General features: G+C 47.9%; 1 protein-coding gene across 1 annotated transcript in view; it reads left to right on the top strand.

Moving 5' to 3' along the window:
- Nucleotides 1-297: 297 nt before the first annotated feature.
- The window catches only part of VPS41 (VPS41 subunit of HOPS complex), a 195,271-nt gene continuing 177,727 nt past the window's right edge, over nucleotides 298-17,841 (top strand). The window contains exons 1-2 of the mRNA XM_036738085.1: nucleotides 298-338; nucleotides 8,921-8,956. Coding sequence (XP_036593980.1) covers nucleotides 318-338; nucleotides 8,921-8,956 — 57 coding nt within the window. The 5' untranslated portion in view covers nucleotides 298-317. The remainder of the gene's footprint in view (nucleotides 339-8,920; nucleotides 8,957-17,841) is intronic.

The raw sequence follows: 17,841 nt of genomic DNA, 5'->3' as shown, positions 1-17,841 counted from the left end.
CAAAACAAATACAAGGTAATTTTGTAGGGATGACACAAATGACTACGGGACATCAAAAATAATTCATGCAGAAGAAAGGTTTGTTGCTATTCTTAAAAACATTTTCTTCCTTGGAAAAGCAGTGGGAAGGCATCCACTTTTCAGGAGCCCAGGACACTCGGAGAGCACCGCCTCGGCAGCTGCATCAGCAGCTGGACAGCTCCCCGACAGGGTGGATACGCGCCAAACTCCATTTCCCAGCATGCGTAGGGGCTCCGGTTCCGCAACATCCTGTACGCCATTTCCGGAAGCGTCCACGTGATATTGCCGGCAGCACCATGGCGGAAGCGGAGGAGAAGGTAGGTATTTAAGAAGCTGAAGGAGGCCTTGGGGCGGCCTTGGAGGTCTGCGTTGGGTGGGGCGCCGCGACAACACTGAGGCAGGTGGGGAGCTCACAACTGTTTGACAGATGCTGCCCTAGATGTTATAAAGCAATTTCAGGGTCGGACGCAGTCTGGATGAAGAGCGAGGACGCGCCGGGTGTGGGGCACAGCCAGTGCAAAGGCTCAGAGGCCAGAGATGGGTCGTCGTACTGACGTGTCACTGGGGGAGTAGGTAGTGGGCCTTGGAGGGCAGGGGAGAGGGAGTGATTTTATTATCCTGGAAAGGCATCCATAACATGGGGGCGCCGGGGTGCTTTGTGAGAAGGGGTCTGGGGTGGGTGTCTTTGCACAGAAGGGCGTAGAGAAGCAGCCTGGGGTAGTGGCTAGAGCCCGAGACTCGAATCAAGAAGAGCTGGGTTCGAATTTTGCCTCTTGCCGGCACTGGCCGGGTGACCCTGCTCAAGGCCCTTGGAGGCTCAGTTTCTTATCTGTAAAATAAGTAGTTTGTATTGGATGACCCCGAAATCTAGAGTCCAATGAGAGTGCTCGGCTCAGGGGGCCCCGCCCACGAGAGGCTCTCCCCGATCAGCTGATCTCCCAAGTTACTTTGTATCCATCTTGTAATTGACTTTTCCCAGACTGTTGTGACTTTCTGCGCTACCCCTCCCCCCCAGATTGTCAGCTCCCCAGGGCAGGGCCTTTGTTGTTCCTGGGTTTCTGTTTCCCCCAAACGCCTTCTGAATAATCAAGGCCGGAGCTTTGGGGCAGACGAAAGTTGGCCCATGTGGAAGATCGTGCCCATAGTTCCCCAAGTTCAGTTTTCACTTCCTGCCTTTGCAAGCCAGGGCCCGGGCGCTGTTCCTGGTCCCCTTACCCCGCTTCTCTTTGGCTTTGGTTTTTAGCGTGTCTGATGCTTTGCCCGTGTTTCTCCCGCCGCTCTTCGTCGTGCCCACTTGGCAGGTATCCTCCTGATGCCACCTTTGGCTTCCTTCGAGACCCACCTCACGCGCTTGCCTTCGGAAGGCAGCCCCTGCTCATTCCCTGCTTGACGGTGCACGCTCCTTCCCCAGTTATCTCGGATTGATTCGTTTAAAGGTTGTAGCGCCATAGAAGGTGATTTCTGTGAGCTAAGAGTTGGTTTTCCCTTTTCTTCTTCAGAGGCCGATGGTTTCTTGCCCATAGTAGGAGCTGCTGAGTTTAATAGAGTTTTATGGCGCTGTGATGATGGTTCAGAACTCCAAATTTGCTAGGTTAGTGTGAGAAAAGTTCTGCAGAATCTATGGACAGCCACAAGAACAGTGACTTCGGTTTTGTTGCTCAGTTGTGTCTGACCCTGCGACCCCATTTGGGGTTTTCTCGCTGGAGCAGTTAGCCATTTCCTTTTACGGCTTGTTTTACAGATGTGGACACTGAGGCAAACAGGGTGAAGTGACTTGCCCAGGGTCATACAGCTCAGAAGTGTCTGAGGTTGGATTTGAACCCTGGTCTTCCTGAATCCAGGCATGGCACTCCCTCTACTGAGCCACCTAGCTGCCTCCTTCAATTTGGAGTCCCCTTCATTTCTGTAGGTAATAGTTTTTAAGTCATGAATACACTATGTGCCAAATGTTCACCAGTAAAAATAAAAGGCATAGTAAAGTGCTATAAATATGAATGGCCTTTCTGGGGGACTAGGGGGCAGGGAATAAGCCTTTATTGAGCACCTGCTGTGTGCCAGGCACTGTGCTAAGTGCTCAACACGTGTCTTGTCATCTGCTCCTCACTTGAAAGGCCACTTTGTCCTTTCTTATGTCTCTAAAAGTTGTCGCTCTTTGGCTAAAGGGCTTCGTGTTTGTCATCTTGAAGGTGTGTGAGGAGGAGGCTTGCCTGCACCCTGGGGGAAGGGAGCTCTCCCCTGTCAAGGCTTAGTTTCTTCATCTGTAAGGTGACTTGAGACTCAGTGACCCCTAAAGCTCCTTAGGGTCCCCCCTGCACTCTCGGGTTCATTCATTCCAAGTCTCTCCATCCTGTGTTGCAAGGGGAGCTGGGAATAGGAAGACCACTTAGATAAGCTTGGCCCTCTTTGAGTCCCCCTTCTTACTACCTGTGACCTTGCGTATATTATTTAATGCCCCTGGGCCTCAGTTTCCCTGTCTGTAAAATGAAGGGGCTGGACTAGATGGCCTCTGAGTTTTCTTCTGTCTCTAGTTGTCCCCCTAGGATAAGAAGTGGATGTAAGTAATAGTGATAGGAAGAAGTTCAGGCCCATGGCGTGCTACGTGACTTCAGAGGATGGCCTGATCTCGTGTCCTGGAGGGGAGTCTCACTGCTCCAGTCTTGCCTGCCCTCAGCTGCCTTGTTAACATCCCCAGGAGACAGGATAGATCAGCCTTTCTGCCTCCACATTGTCTGTTATCTCCAAGATAGAATACAGATTCCTCGGCCTTCTCTCCCACCTTCCTTTATAGACTGTCTCTTACTTTTCTCTCCAGTAGAAGGTTAAACTCCTTGAGGTGAGGGCCTGCTCTTTATATTTTTGTCTCTGTGGCCCCCCACCCCCCACTGCACTTCCTCCTGCTAAGGCCAGAATGGGTTATTAATTGGGCAACAGGAAGAGGAGGAGGCACCCATCTGAGCCACCCCTGGAGACGTGGCTTGGAGGATCCCGAAGGCCGAGGAAATGCTGGCGATGGGGAAGCTCCAGAATGTGCCCAGGGTGGGGGGAGGGGGCCTGTCGGTGGGTGGTGTATGTTCTGGGTGCAGGTGGGTTTGGAAGCTGCAATGCCTTCTGCCCTTGCTTGTCATGTTGTTGATCCCTGTGATGGTGACTGAATCCCACTGATGGACCTCCCCATTTAATTAAATTACATTCTGCGTAGCTTGCGTTAAGTGTATTTTATTTTATTCTAGCTCTCTTGAAATTGCTGTGTTTGTCCCCAGGTCAGGTGCTCCCTGTGTGCCTGGCATTGTGCTAAGCACTTCACAGGTTTCATTTCTTTTCATCCTCACAACAACCTGAGAGGCAGATGCTGTTATTATCCCTGTTTGACAGTTGAGGAAACTGAGGCAAAGTGACTTGCCCAGGGTCACCCAGCTGGTTAAATGTCTGAGTCAGCATTTGAACTCGCATCTTCCTGACTCCAGGCCCATCATTCTCTCCACTGTGGCTCCCCTGGGGCTTGGGATTAGGGTTAGGCAAAAAAACCCAGTCCCTGCCTCAGGGAGCTCACAGCCTAATGGGAGACACTGAGGTGCCAAGTAACAGTTTCTTAAGTCGGGTATGTATCTTTCCCTAAGTGTTTGTAAAGTTGAATATGATCCAGATGCTGAACCCAAACATCAGTTAGGAGCTGTCCGCAGCCTAGACTCCTCCACACCCAGCTTGGTCTGAGCCCAGTCTCACCACAATCCTTTCACCTGACTTCAGTTTACTAAAAGTGGCTGGAGCGGATAGCGACAGCTGTGAGAGTCAGTCCTGGGCATGGGGGACCATGAACTAGCACCAGGAAAGCCCCCACATTCGGGGAGCTCACATGTGATCGAGAGGCAGAGAACAGGCACCAGAACTCACTGCCTCAGGAGAGGCAGATGCCGAGGAGAGCCAGGACTGGTCATGGAGCGTGTGGCAGGTGCCTCCGTTGGCTGTTGACAGAAGGGATGGTCTCCTGGCCGCTGGGGACAAGGGTGATTCTAGATGACAGGGAAGGTGGCCAGTTCAGGGGTGGGCTGCCAGGTAACAGATGCTTAGAGATGAGAGAGGACAGGATTCCTTCAGCAAGCATTTCATTAACTAAGTGTCTTCGCTGTGTTAAGTGCTGGAGACACAGTGATTGTGGTTTGCAAGGTTCTCTGTGTGGGTGATCTCTTTTGGTCCTCACAACCCCGGGAGGTAGGTGTTATTCCCATTTTCAGATGAGAAGACTGAGGCTCACAGAGGTTAAATGACATCCCCAGAGGCAGAATTTGTATCCGGGTCTTTGTAACTCCTAAGTCCAATACTCTATCCACAGTTCCACCTTGCTGCCTAAGAGTGACAGTGAAATAGCCCTTGGACTCAAGGAGCGTATAGTCTACAAGGGGGTCAGGTGGGGGGGGGGTGAGGAACAACCTATATGTAGAAAGTTAAATAGTGTATACAAAAAATTCCCAAGGAGGAGGTCCTAGTAACCCAGTGAGGAGAGGGGGAAGGAAGATCAAGATGGGCTTCCTGGGGGAGATGGCTTTTGATTTGAATTGCAAAGGAAGCTCAGAAGCTTAGAGGTCCTAAGATGTGGAAGTGAAGAGGGAGTGCATAACTGGCGGAAGGGACAGCCAAAGCAAAGGCGTGAGGGATGGAAGGTAGAAGGCTGTGTTTGGGGGAACCATATTTAGGTCAGTATGCCATACCTGTAAAGCAAGGCTGAAGCCAGATGTGAAGGGAACTCTTATTTTAGCCTAGAAGAGATAAGGACTCTGGGTGTTTTGAGTGGGGAGGGCCCTGCTCTCTGACTGTTGCTCTGGTGGCTGTATGGGGGATGGGTGGAAAGTTGAGAGGCTGGGGCCTGTCAGGCTAGACCAGGCCAGAGGTGCTGAGGGTCTGAAGTGCTGTTCAGGTGACTGTGTGGACAGAGCAGGGGGGGCCGGGAGAGCCAGCCTGTGCAGATAGCCCTGATGATGCTCCTCCCCATCACTGTCAAGGACACCCCCTTCCTCCAGCCCTTGTGGCTTTGGAGTCACCTCGGACTCCATCCTGCCTCTCCCCCCATATTCAAGCTGGTGCCAAACCCTGGTGTTTGGACCTTGGCAATGCCCTCTCTTCTATGGGCTCCTTCTGTCCCCTCCAACATTAGGCTTCCCCTGACCCCAGGCATTCTTCTGGCCCCACTCCTTATGTTTGTTTACTTTGCACACATTTTTAATAGGAACCCGATCTTCCCCCTCCCCCAATAGAACTTTTGCTCCCTAAGGACAGTTTTTTTTTTGTCTTTGGATCCCCCGGGCTTTGCACACAGTAGGTGCTTAACTTGTGCTTGTTGATTGATTGGGTTCTGTTTTCTGTATTGAGATCATTGACCTCTGAACCCAAGTAGAGTATATAAAATGAACCTGCTTTATTCCTCCCTGAATTTCTTGGTATTAAAAAATCTCCTGGGATTCCCCACCAGGAGTGGGGAACCTGCGGCCTCAAGGCCACATGTGGCTCTCTAGGCCCTCCAGTTCAGCCCTTTGACTGAATCTAAACTTCACAGAACAAATCAGTGTGGCTTGGCAGTAGCTGAGCACCGATCCCTGGGGTGGCATTCTGGAAGTGATCTCCTTCCAAGCCGACTCTGATGAGCAGAGGGCTCCTCTCTGATATTCCGAATCTCCCTAACTCTAAGCTTTAAACCTGATCTGAATGTACCGAACTAACTGTGCCTTCGTCAAGCCCAGATCTCTCCATATGGTAAGCAAGACTCACATGAGAACCTTGTCAAATGCTTTGCTCAAATTTAGGCAAAACTGTTCATTAATCATTAAGCATTTATTAAATGCCTAATACGTGCCAGACACTGCCAAAAGTGTGTTTTAACAGGGAGATGTATAATTATAGGCATGTATATGTATTCATGCCTATATCTGCAGAATAGATAAAAAGTGGGAGGGAATCCACTGAGGGGGAGTTGATGCTAGAAAAAGTTTCATGTAGAAGGCAGGCCTGTAGCCGAGGCTTGAAGGTAACCAGTGATTAGGACAGGCAGAGATGAGGGGAGGGCGTGGGACAGAGCATGGCATATGCTCTGGTCCAAAGGGGCATTGGGCCAATATGGCTGGATTGGGGGTAGGGGTGGGGCGTGGGACAGTGCGGAAGAAGACTTGAGAGGGAGGGTTAGACATGTCAAACAAGGCTTAAACAGAAGTAACCTTGCAGAAAGCTGTTTGGTGCTGCCTGGAGAAGGTCCTGCAGAGTTCCCACAGAACAGGGATTCGCTTCGGATCTGGAGGGGAGGAGGGTGGGGCTCCATCCGCTCTTGTTTGTAGATGGCATCGTGCTGCTTGCATTCAGCCCTAGAGTATTTCAGAGCCTCCTAGAGCAGATTCATCGTCCCTCAAGAGTTAGGCTTGCCTCCCCCTGGGAAAAATGGATGGAGAAAGCTAGCTGTTGTCATGACTATAAAGGGACAGTGCATAGAGCCGGCCCATCAGTAGATATCTACTGGGCAAACCCTGCAGAGGGACAAAGCCTGGACTTAGAGTTGGAACAGGAGGAGCAAAGCCGCTTCAGTGTTTTTAGGAAATTGCAAAGTTCCTAAGACTTCCCCCAAACAGACGTTTGTCTTTTTAACACCAATATTGGTGCAGTGGTGAGGTACGTCTTTGAGTCAAGTGGCACCTTCTTTGAAGCACAGATTTCGAGCATTACCCTTTCGGTAGTGGGGAGACCCCTGGCTGGTGTAAGGCTGTAGCACATTACAGATGATAAACTGTGCAGGTGAAGTAATGGAAATTAGGATGTTATCATATGACCATTAAAACAAAAGTTAGGCCAGTCACAGGGCAAGAGTGAGGATTAACCATTGGACAGCCCTCCCTACGCCAGTGCTCTCGGGCACTATGAAGGTCCTACAGAAGCACTCTGGAAAAGCCTACAGCAGGGTGGGTGCCACGGAGCCTGCCACCCCTGCATTGGAAGGCTTAGACGAGGACGTGGATGGGAGGTGGAGGTGGGGGGGTAAATGAGTCGTGACCTTTGCAGTTCGAGGAAATTCTGAAATGATCGAAATCACAGATCCATTGGCAGATCTGAGGTAAGTAGCTAGATGTTTTGATGAGCTAGTATCAGACCTCCCAGGGTGGAAAGGACCTCAGACTGGGTTTGGGCTCAGCTCAGCTTTTCCCAAGCGATTTTCCTTTTTCGTGACCACTGCTGGCCTTCACTGAGACCTGGCCCAAGAGCAGGAGGAGGGATTTTCTCAATGAAAGGATAAACCACTGAAGACTTCCTGCGTTATCTTACTGTTCTTCTTGGGAATTTTAGGAAGCTCAGCCTTGATGGTGGTGATTGTAATGATGATTATAACAGTAATTTTAAGATGATGATGGTAAGGATCAGCATTTACATAGTGTAATGTTTGCACAGCACTTTACAGATATCTCATTTTAAAATCACAACCACCCCGGGAGCCAGGGGCTCTTATTATTCCTGTTTTGCAAGTGAGAAACTGAGGCAGACATGGTCAGTCAGGTGACTGGGAGTCCCACGGCTCACTGCCCACTGCATCCCCCAGCTGTGTCCAGCCCCGCTCTTGGCTAGACTGGGCTGCTGGCCATTTCTGCCTTATTGCTCTGTCTCCGGGCTCTGCTCCTGTCCCCAAACTGTCATTCACGTAAATGACGTTGCTTTTTTTCCTTCTGCTCATTCTGTGGCTAATGAACGTGGCATATCCGTGTACGATCAAGGCACTTATGTGGAGAGAGGCTTCTGTCTCTTTTGTTCCCTCTGGGTTTCTGTCCAGGGCCCTGTAAAATGCTTACTTCCACTGTCAGCATATTAGTCGGGACCTTTTATTGCTATTGATAACTATAAGTACATTAAGTAAATCTTCATTTTGCTGACCTCTTTGAGGATGCCCGGCATCAGCAGATTCTCCCTTTCAGTGGACAGGTGAGAGATTAGCAGACAGGAGTCAAGTCAATTTTTTCCCTTTTTTCTTTCTTTTTCCCCTGGGACAGCGAGATTCATTGTCTAATGGGAGAAAAAAAGTGTGCTGAAAGGCAGAGTTTGTCTAAAGGCTGATAGTTAGAAAAACAGATGGAAATCAGATGGCTGGTTTGTGAAGTGTTTAATAGGTAACCAATGGACCGGGGTGGGGGGGGGGGGCGCAAGAGAGGCCTTTCTTGTCCTATCCATACTAATGGCACTGTGGCAGCTTGCTGTAGAGGAGCCTGGTAGGGAGGGCTTGAGACTGCAGTGTTCTTGGCTGCAGTGGGGCGGGTGGGGGTGGGGGGGAAGGTGACATGACTTGGGGAGATTGATGGCCCATCATTGGGGAGGGAGAGCTCCCAAATCCTCCTGGATGGCGCCCTTCTGGGGACATGAGGTGGTGTTGGTGGCTGACTGTGGTAGATAGTGTTGCCAAATCTGGGAGCCAAATCGTACCTAACACTCCCAGGGCCTGGATACCCCAAAGGGGCCGGACAAGGTGCAGCTGACAGCCTACTTACCCAGTTTGTTGGTTCTTAAGTCTCCCTAGCATCTTACCAGTGGCACCTAATGATTAAAAGAATAAATAAAAAGGAAGCAGGATATGGGAGAGGCAATAAATTCTTTATTTCTCCATTTTTCAAATGTGTTATTTCTCTTTTGACCATTCGTTTTACTGACATGTTTTTATTTGCATCCCTCTGATTTCCCTTTGCCACACCCCCATCAAGCTATCCCGTGTAACAAAAGAGGAAAAGAAAAGTGGTTGAACCAAGCCATCCAACACATTACCTTATTCTGACAGTATTATGTAATGTTCTGCACCGTAGTCCTGCACCTCTGGTGGGTGCATTTCCTTAACTCTTTTCTTGGGCCAAGTTGCTAACTTTTTTTTTCCCTTGTAATTTTTTTTCAGGAAGTATCTGTTGAAGAATCTACAGATGAGTCTGAGGTAAGTCTGGGACAAGAAATGCCACCCTTTGTCCATACTCAGGCAGCCAGCACATATGACACGTTTTCTGTTGTCTTGATGGCCTCTGCCTTAGTTCAGGTCTTCAGCTGGGTCTTTTGGGGCCTGTCATTCAGGGAAAAAGCATTGAGTGAATACTCTCTGAGCTCTCAGGTTTCCAATAAAGACAAAACCCCACTCCCTGCCCTCCTGGAGTTCACACTCTAAGGGGGAGATGACATATAAATTGCTAGGTACACATCACATATATACAGAGTATTTGGAAGGCAATCTTAGAGGGAAGGCCCTAGCACTGGGGAAGGAGGGTGGACTGAACCAGTAAACATCTGGTGGAGTCAAGGAAAGAGAACATGCATGCCAGGCCAGAGGGAGGGCCTAGAGATGGAAAGACAGGCTCAAGGCGAAGCCAGAGGGTGCTGGATGGAGGTATGGCAGGGGGAGGAAAAGAGGATTTCTTGTTTAAAACACACACCACACGTGCACTCATGTACATATGCACATGGATGTGTACCTCCACCCTACCCTCTGCCCTCTCAACTGACTTAGTTTATTAATACAAAAGGACAAACAAAGGGATCTTTTTTGTGCCTATTTTACCATTAGACCAATTCTGATTTTTATTTTTATTTTTATTTCTGGAGAGGGAAAGGCAGGGCAATTGGGGTTAAGTGACTTGCCCAAGGTTGCACAGCTAGTAAATGTGTCAGTTGTCTGAGGCTGGATTTGAACTCCGATCCTCTTGACTCCAGGGCCAGTGCTCTACTCACTGTGCCACCCAGCTGCCCCAATTCTGTTTTTTAAGGTGATATTTTCACTAACTTTTTTGCGCCTCTTTTAGCGAGGTATTAATTGTCTTTCATAATTTTCTTGCATCACTTTCATTTCTTTTCCTAATTTTTCCTCTACCATTCTTATCTCTTTAACTTGCAGGAAGTCTTGTGGGCTTTGGGTCCAATTAACATTTTTCATTGAGGTTTTGTTTGTAGCCATTTTCACGTTGTTGTCTTCTGAGTTTTTGCTGTGATCTTCCCTGTTGCCGCAGTAACTTTTTGTGGTCAACATCTTTTTTTGTTGTTTGCTCATTTTTGCTACATATTTCTTGACTTTGATCTTTATGTTAAAATTGGGCTGTGCTAGAGAGGCACAGTCCTAAGCTTCAGGCTTTCTTGTGCTGTTTTCAGAGCTAGTCCTGGAGTTGTACAAGTTTTTGGTGCTTTTGAGGTGATTGATGTAATCGAGGGAGAGGGATGGTCACTGCTTGTTTGCACTCTGGATTTTACCCAGGAGGGGCTCCTGCTTCCTTGCGGCTGCAAGTATTAGTGTTCTTCTAGGCCCTGGAACTGTGACCCAAAATTGCTTATGGGTAATAGGGTTGCTGGTCAGCGCCTGCTGCACCCCGTGCCAGCTAAGGGTCACCTGTAACCTCTTTCTGACCAGTTGTCTGACCCCCTTACTGTCTTTGGGCCGAGAGCTCCCCAAGCTGCTGCTGCTGCTGACACAGCCTCCTCCAAGGTCCGCTGCTGGAGGTCCTGCCACACTAGGGGCCCTCGCCCACCTGGTGCTATAGACCTCTCCTGCAGACCTCCTAAGTTGTCTTAGCCTGGAAAAATGTTTCCCTCTGACCTTTTGTTGGCTCTGCCACTCCAAAATTTGATTTGAGGCTTTATTTTAAAGTTGTTTGGAGGGGAATATTGGGAGAGTTCAACTGAGTTGAGACATGTACTCTGCCATCTTGGCTCTGTCCTTTGATGAATCCATTTTTAAGGAGGAATCTCAATTTCTTTTTCACATGGTGCAGTGAATGCCCAAATAAACTCTAGTTCTTTGGTTGATCCGTTTGATGAACATGGCAATGAGACGGTGCCTGTATTCATCTGAATGGTAATTTAACATTTATTTAGTGCGTACTATGTGCCAGGCACTGTGCAGTTTCTAGAGATACCAAGACAAAGAACAGACCAATCTGTGCTCTTAAGGGGAAGGGAGGGGAAATAGAAGACCACATATAAGTAGGACAGATATCAAGAGAATAAATCCAAATTAATACAAGGTACTGGATGGGGGGGTGTCGTGCGGCAGGGAAGACTTCTTTCCGAAGGTGGTCCTTCAGCTGTGTCTTGAAGGAAGGGAGGATTCTGTTAGGGGAGGAGGGGCTGCATTCCAGGCCTGGTGGCTGGCCAGGACACAGGTGTGGTGGTGGGAAATAGACAGTTGTGTGTGAGGAGCAGAGAGAAGCTTCTCTAGTCACACTTTTCATCCTGCAACTTTAAAAGCCTGTTTTATGCAAGGCTGGGCTGGGGTTTGTGTCTTAAGGAAAGCAGAGTCACCTTGGACATTTTTCTTTATTATTTAAGAGTTCTGCCAAAGACCTCTGATACTTTAATCATAGCCTGGTGGGGATCCCGAGTTCTGGAAGTCCGTGCCAGTGGGGGCCGCAGGCTCCAGCCAGTCATGCCAAACCACAGTCTTTAAATAAGCACCAGACTGTGGGTGTTGTCCGACAACACATGCAGCCAGGTCCGAGAGCCTTCTCACCAGATTGGCAGCAGGATGATTGATGTCAGCAACTCTTAAAAAAATCTTCTACTAAACTGCCCCCTCACACTGATGAAATCACGGATCTTTGAAGATTACGCAGAAGTTTGAGTCTGAGCTGGGCACCCATTAATTGGTATCTCCATTTTATAGATGGACAAATAATTGACAGGTGACTCACTCAGTGCCCAGGGGTGAGAATCTCAGCTTGTCAGTACTATTAAGCAGAGATAAACAAAATGTGGAAATGCAGCATTTCATGTGACAGCCCCCAGATGATCTATTAAATTTAAGGTGGATAATTTAATCTATAATAATTCCATGTGTTTTCTCGTGCAGTCAGGAATAAGTGGCATTCACGGACCTTCCTAAACTTCTCTAGAGGATGTGATCCTTGTTATGCTTTCTAGTTCGGGTGGGCACAATATAGGCTCAGCCACCCTCTGCAGCCTTGAGAAAGCTCCATGAGGTATGGGAGTGGCCCCCATTTTTCCAGGATTCCTCAGACTGGCATTTGAAGGTGTTGTAGCATTGCTTCTTTGCTTACTCCTGTCTTGATGCTACTCTCTGGAAGGGCCGGAGGAGTCTTTCTGATAGCTGTCGTGATGTAGCCCTTTTCCCATCCCCTTCCTCATTGAGGGATTTGGGCCAGTAGTGTGTACTCCGGCTCCTCTTCTGGAGTGTGCCAGTGACAGCTTCACTAGATTATGACGATTATGTAGTTAACAGACTACGTCTTGGGCTGCATAAGTCACTTTTATTCTTTGATCCTCCCAACAATTCATCGACTGCTTACTGGTCTGTTTCACTCGTGGCACTTTGGGTGGTTCTCCTTGGAGGATGAGGCAGCGGTGGCTGTGCAGCCCTCACCACAGAGGAGGCAGCTGGAGCTGTCCATCCGGTCCAGCCCAACAAGCACTTGAGACAAGACACTGCGCTCGGTGCTGCTGTTTCTGTCACTTTTGTGCCGAAAGATGCGGTCTCCTCTATGTGCCGATGAGGAACGTCTCGCATCTGTCTAACGGGTGATGGAGCCCAAGTTCAACCCTCATTCTTCTGACTCCGGTTGTAGTAACTGTGTCTCTTTTATCTCATCCCTTAGCTTTTCCACGAATATTTTTCCTTTTTCTTCCTCTTGGTGCCTGCTTTAAGTCTTGGTGTATGTTTTTCCAGTTTTAATTTCTTTGTGTACATTTTTCTCATCTTGTGATACCCAGACACTTGGACTGATAACATTTTCATCTTAAAAGATGCAGAAAGACAGAGAAATCGGTCTTCCCTGGCTTTATGTCCAATGTGCTTTCAGGGCCGAGCCTGGGAGTGGAAACACAAATAAATTTCTCAAGCCCAGCCATAAAAAGGAGCATAGTTTATTAAGGAGAACAAAGTTTATTAAGAAGTTCAGAAAGATCCTTCCTTTTGTTGTTGGTGGTTGTTAAACCATTTCTCCTTGAACTTTCATATCTCCCTTTCATACTGAGTCAGTGGTGTAATATTTTATTAGTACAAACAAGCTGTAAATCACTTTTGCCTTTGCCAGAGAAGAGCAGTAGCCAGAGGACAGACGTAACACACAGCGGCTCTTGGCCAGGGCAGTCTCAGCGACTGTATAAAGAGTACAGGGGTCGCCGTGAGCAGCTAGCCTCTCTGCAGCTTTGGAGTCCTCTTTGTCTTAAAAACCAGCCCGGGACCATCTGAAGAGGCAAGTCCTCAAGGTGAATCATTGTGCATTTATAAAGGGTTTAACTGGAGAATGCTGTATTTGGCTATGTCCAAAGAACCTTCAGAATTTAACTTTGCTGCTCCCTCATGCTGCTTCAGGGAATGCGTCATAGAAAGTACAGATATTTGTTTGGGGTTCTTGGAACTTTGCGCTCGATTTCTAGCTCTCTGGTGTTTGCTTCTCATTTGTTCTCTCTTATATCACTAGAAGTTTGTAGGTTTGGGGCAGCTGGATGGCACAGTGGCTAGAGCCCTGGCCCTGCAGTCAGGAGGACCTGAGTTCAAATCAGGCCTTAGACACGTACTAGCTGTGTGATCCTAGGCAAGTCACTTAACTCTGATTGCCTCCAAAAAAAGAAGTTTATAGGGTTAATGTAGTAGAAAGAGTAGTGGAAATGGATTTTGAAGCCCCCGATTTGAGCTGAACCTCACTACTTCTGCTCTTTATTGGAAGTCACTTGGTCAGGCTCTGTAACCTCTAGACTTCATTTTCTTGCACCACACTATGGGTGCGTTTTTCGTGGGTTCCTGAAGTGGGCGATACTGCCCCCTGGGGAATGCTGGAATGGTTGGGGGAGGGAGATACTTTTTTAAATGACACATATTCCAAAAAAACTCTTAAAGGGTTAAAGAAAGTAGATTTTCGGGGGTCACTGAGTGATTTTTTTTTAAAAGGGTGCGGTAGGCCAAATAAGTTTGGGAACTTCTGGCCTACATGATGGCTCCTGCCAGTTCTGGTTTTGTATCTTACTTCTTTCCATCCAGAGAATCACAGACTTGCAGAGTTGGAAGGGGCCTCAGTGGTCTTCTAGGTTTCCCAGCCTAGGTTGAGAAAAGAATCCCCACAAGACCAGTCTGGGCACTTTGTCATCCAGCCTTAGCTTGAAGACTTCCAGGGAAGGGGAACCACCTAGCAATAGCAAAATGTTAAAATGGATCTTTCACTGATAGACACGTTCCCTTCTTTGGTTCAGTTTCCAGACCATCCTCACTTGTCCATCCTTTAGGAGGGGCTTATCTCCAGTAGGCCAGAGGCCTTCTTTACTTTTGACCTTGTGAGGATGCCAACTGAGCACATGGACTGTGTGCATCAGTAGATGGACCAACCCTCATTCCTCACTTCTGCCCTAAGACCAACCTACCTTGGACCCTGCATTTCTTTGATGATATCCTCAACTCTGGTCTCCATCATACTCCCGTGTTTGGAATATGTGACTTGCTTCCACGTGCTCCTGGTTACCTTGTGGGTGTTCGTCATTGCTTATTCCCAAGGACTGTAGTATTCAGTGATTCACAGCCATAGAAGGAACCTGGGAGAATATTGGTATTAAAAAAGCAGGCCTTTCTTTCAGGTTTGGGGTCACTAAAATAACTTTGAGATCAGACAGTCGAAATCCACCTTACTATTCTCAATCCAGCTTTATTCTGGGCCCAACTTCTTTTCTGTTTGTAGTATACAACCAAGATACACACACACACACACACACACACACACACATACACACACACTCTCTCTCTCTCTCTCTCTCTCTCTCTCTCTCTCTCTCTCTCTCTCTCCCCCTCTCCCTCTTGCTCTCTCTGTCTCTCAAACAAATGTATAGGTTGTCCTCCTAATCTTGTGTCAGTGTGGATGATGGACTTTTTAAAAATTTAATCTATTTGCTTTTTCCTGTGTGGATGAGTTGGCTCCACTGTCTTAAATGATTTTTTAAAAATAAGTGTGTTCTCTCTATCTTTGCAGATCTCTTCTACCTTTCATCTGTTTCTCATTGTACAATTTTCATCCTTAAACACCCTGGGGTTTCGCTTAGTTCGATCTCTTGCCAAACTTTATCTGGATTCCCTCCAATGCTTCTCTCTGTTTTATGAGGTGATGCTGCTCATCACCTTCCGTCAACCTTTCCCATAAGATTTTACGAATGAGTTTATAACTGGTCTTGTTCCCGGCCGCCATGTCTCTGCTTGGCAAATAGGTCTGTGTCCTGACCAAGGTAGTTTTTAGGCTCCTTTGCCCCCATCGATACGGCAGCTGTTTTATGGCAGTGGAGTTGTATCAATCATTGTGCATGTCCTTCCTTCATCTCCCATTTTCAGTAACCTTTTTTAAATTGGGTTGGAGTTGTTTTAATTTTAGGCCATATTTTTTTTCTCGTTTTTATTCTTCTAACTTTGTGGTAGAAATAGCTTCGTGTAGGGGATGGAGTGGGCGTTGGACTTGGGGAGCCGAAGGCTTGGGTTCAAATCCCGACTCTGGCCTTAATGGCTGCGTCATGTCTCTGAGCCTCACCTCCCTCTAATGTTCTTCGTGGTCCCCAAGGAACCTTCCAGCTTTTAATCTGTCATCCTTTCATGCTGGTTTTGATCTTTGCTTTGATTGATCACCCAAGTATACATTAATAGCTGACTCAATGTTCCTACTTCAGTAATGAATTATTTTCTGTTAAAATAGAATCATCTTAATTTTTTTTCAGTGATGTTTGGTTTTCGCTCATCTGCCTCAGTTACCTCAGCTGTGAAGTGGGGATAATAATTTCACTCATCCCACAGAGGATCGGATGTGATCATGTTTTTAAAGCACTTAGCACGTGCTCAGTAAATGGTTGTGCCCTTCCCTTTTCCCTTTCACTATGTCTGGTACGTTCCTGTTCTTTTTCAAAGAAAGTATTCATGTTCCATAGGTATGAAGTCTTGGTCCTTACCCTTTCCACATTCCGGATCCGTGTTTTCCATGGTGATTTTCCATTGGCCTTCTCTCTTTGCATCTTTGCGTGGAGGTTAGGGGGCATAACTTGGAGGACGGTGGTGAGTTCTTCCTGCAGTCTTTCTATTTCATCGTCCTCTGCAGTGCGTGTTGGGTCATGAGCCGTACTCAATTCCACGGCCATGGTTCTATAGCTGTCTACGGCCCTGCAGTGTGAGATGACCAGGTCTCTCAGGAAATGATGTTTACTGTCGCCTTTGGATGTGTGATAGAACCAAGTCCCCCACCTCCTTTATTTGCCTCTCTGACTACTGAACCTGTGGTTTCCCTCAGTCTTCGGGTTTTGTTTATGGGGAGAACATAAATATGGAGATAATTCGTTTCTTCCAGTAGCTTTTGTGCTCATTGGTCACCGGCCCTTTAAAGCATCAACGGCCAAGTGAGGGTGTTTTATTGTTGTTCAGTCATTTTTCAGTCGTGTCTGATTCTCTGTGACCCCATTTGGGTTTTCTTGACCAAGATACTTTGTGCTTTTCTGTTTCCTTTCCAGCTCATTTTACAGATGGGAAACTGAGGCAAACAGGGTTGAGTGACTTGCCCAGGATCACCCAGCTAGGAAATGTCGGAGACCATATTAAATTCAGGAAGATGAAGCTTCCTGACTCCAGGCCTGACATTCTATCCACTGAGCTGCCTAGCTTCCCCAAGTGAAAGTATATAGGAAGGCCGAAATCTGTGGGATTCCCAGCGGCACCAGCCTCCTTCACTGCCCACTTGGCAGTGAAGCGGCTGCGGGGGAGGGGGGAGACTTAGGGCCACTTTGTGCTTAGTACAGTGCCTCGCCCCTTATTTACCTCATCTTCCTTGTCTCCTGATGAGCTTGTACGCAGTCGGGAAGCAATATTGGGAACCAATACGGAGTAATTGATTGATTTGAGATTGGAAATAAAGCTCGCAAAGCTGTGTGTTGTCACCTTATTTATTTGCCTTATATGTAGAGTACGTCATATGAAATACCAGGCTGGATGAATCAAAAGCCAGAATGAAGATTTCCAGGAGAAACAACAGCAGTCTCAGGTGTGCGCATGATAGCACTGACGGCACAAAGTGAAGAAGGATTTCGGAGCCTCTTGATGAGGGCGAAAGAGGACGGTGTAAAAGCTGGCTTCAAGCTTGAAGCTTAACGTTAAAAAAACCTCAAGATCGTGGCAACTGGTCCCATCGCTTCCTGGCAAATAGAGGGAGAAGACATGGAAGCAGTGTCAGATTTATATGCTTGGACTCCAAGATCACAGTGACTGCAGCCACGAAACTGAAAGACGCTTGCTCCTACGGAGGAAAGCCGTGGCAAATCTGGGCGGCGGACTAAGGGGCAGAGACATCGCCTAGCTGCAATGGTCCGTAGAGTCAAAGCTGTGGTTTTTCTAGGAGCGATGTGTGGCTACTCTGGGGAAAGCTGAGCACCGCAGCATTGACGCTTTCGAGTTGTGGTGCTGGGGAAGACTTTGGAGCATCCCTTGGACAGCAGGGAGGTTAGATCAGTCAGTACTTAGGGAAATTAATTCAGGGTCTTCACCGGCAGGTCAAATACTGAAGCTGAAGCTTTGGCCACGTAGTGAGGAGACAGGACTCATTGGAAAAGACCCTGATGTTGGGGAGGATTGAAGGCAGAGGATGAGATGGAAGCAGGGGACGTGAGCTCAGATGGGCTTGGGGTGACAGTGGAGGAGAGCAGGGCCTGGTGGACTCTGGTCCATGCGGTCACAAAGAGTTGGACATGACTGAATAGCAACAGCAGTACCTGGCACATAGTAGTTGCTTAGTAAATGTTTATTGAATAAATGAATGAGTGATTGATGGGTTGTCAGGCTCACGTTAATAGCTTCCTGGTGGGGATGTCATCAGAGCT

Source organism: Trichosurus vulpecula, chromosome 9 (genome assembly GCF_011100635.1).
Source record: "Trichosurus vulpecula isolate mTriVul1 chromosome 9, mTriVul1.pri, whole genome shotgun sequence".
In the NCBI taxonomy this organism is placed as follows: Eukaryota; Metazoa; Chordata; class Mammalia; order Diprotodontia; family Phalangeridae; genus Trichosurus; species Trichosurus vulpecula.
This window is presented reverse-complemented; position numbering and strand designations above follow the sequence as displayed.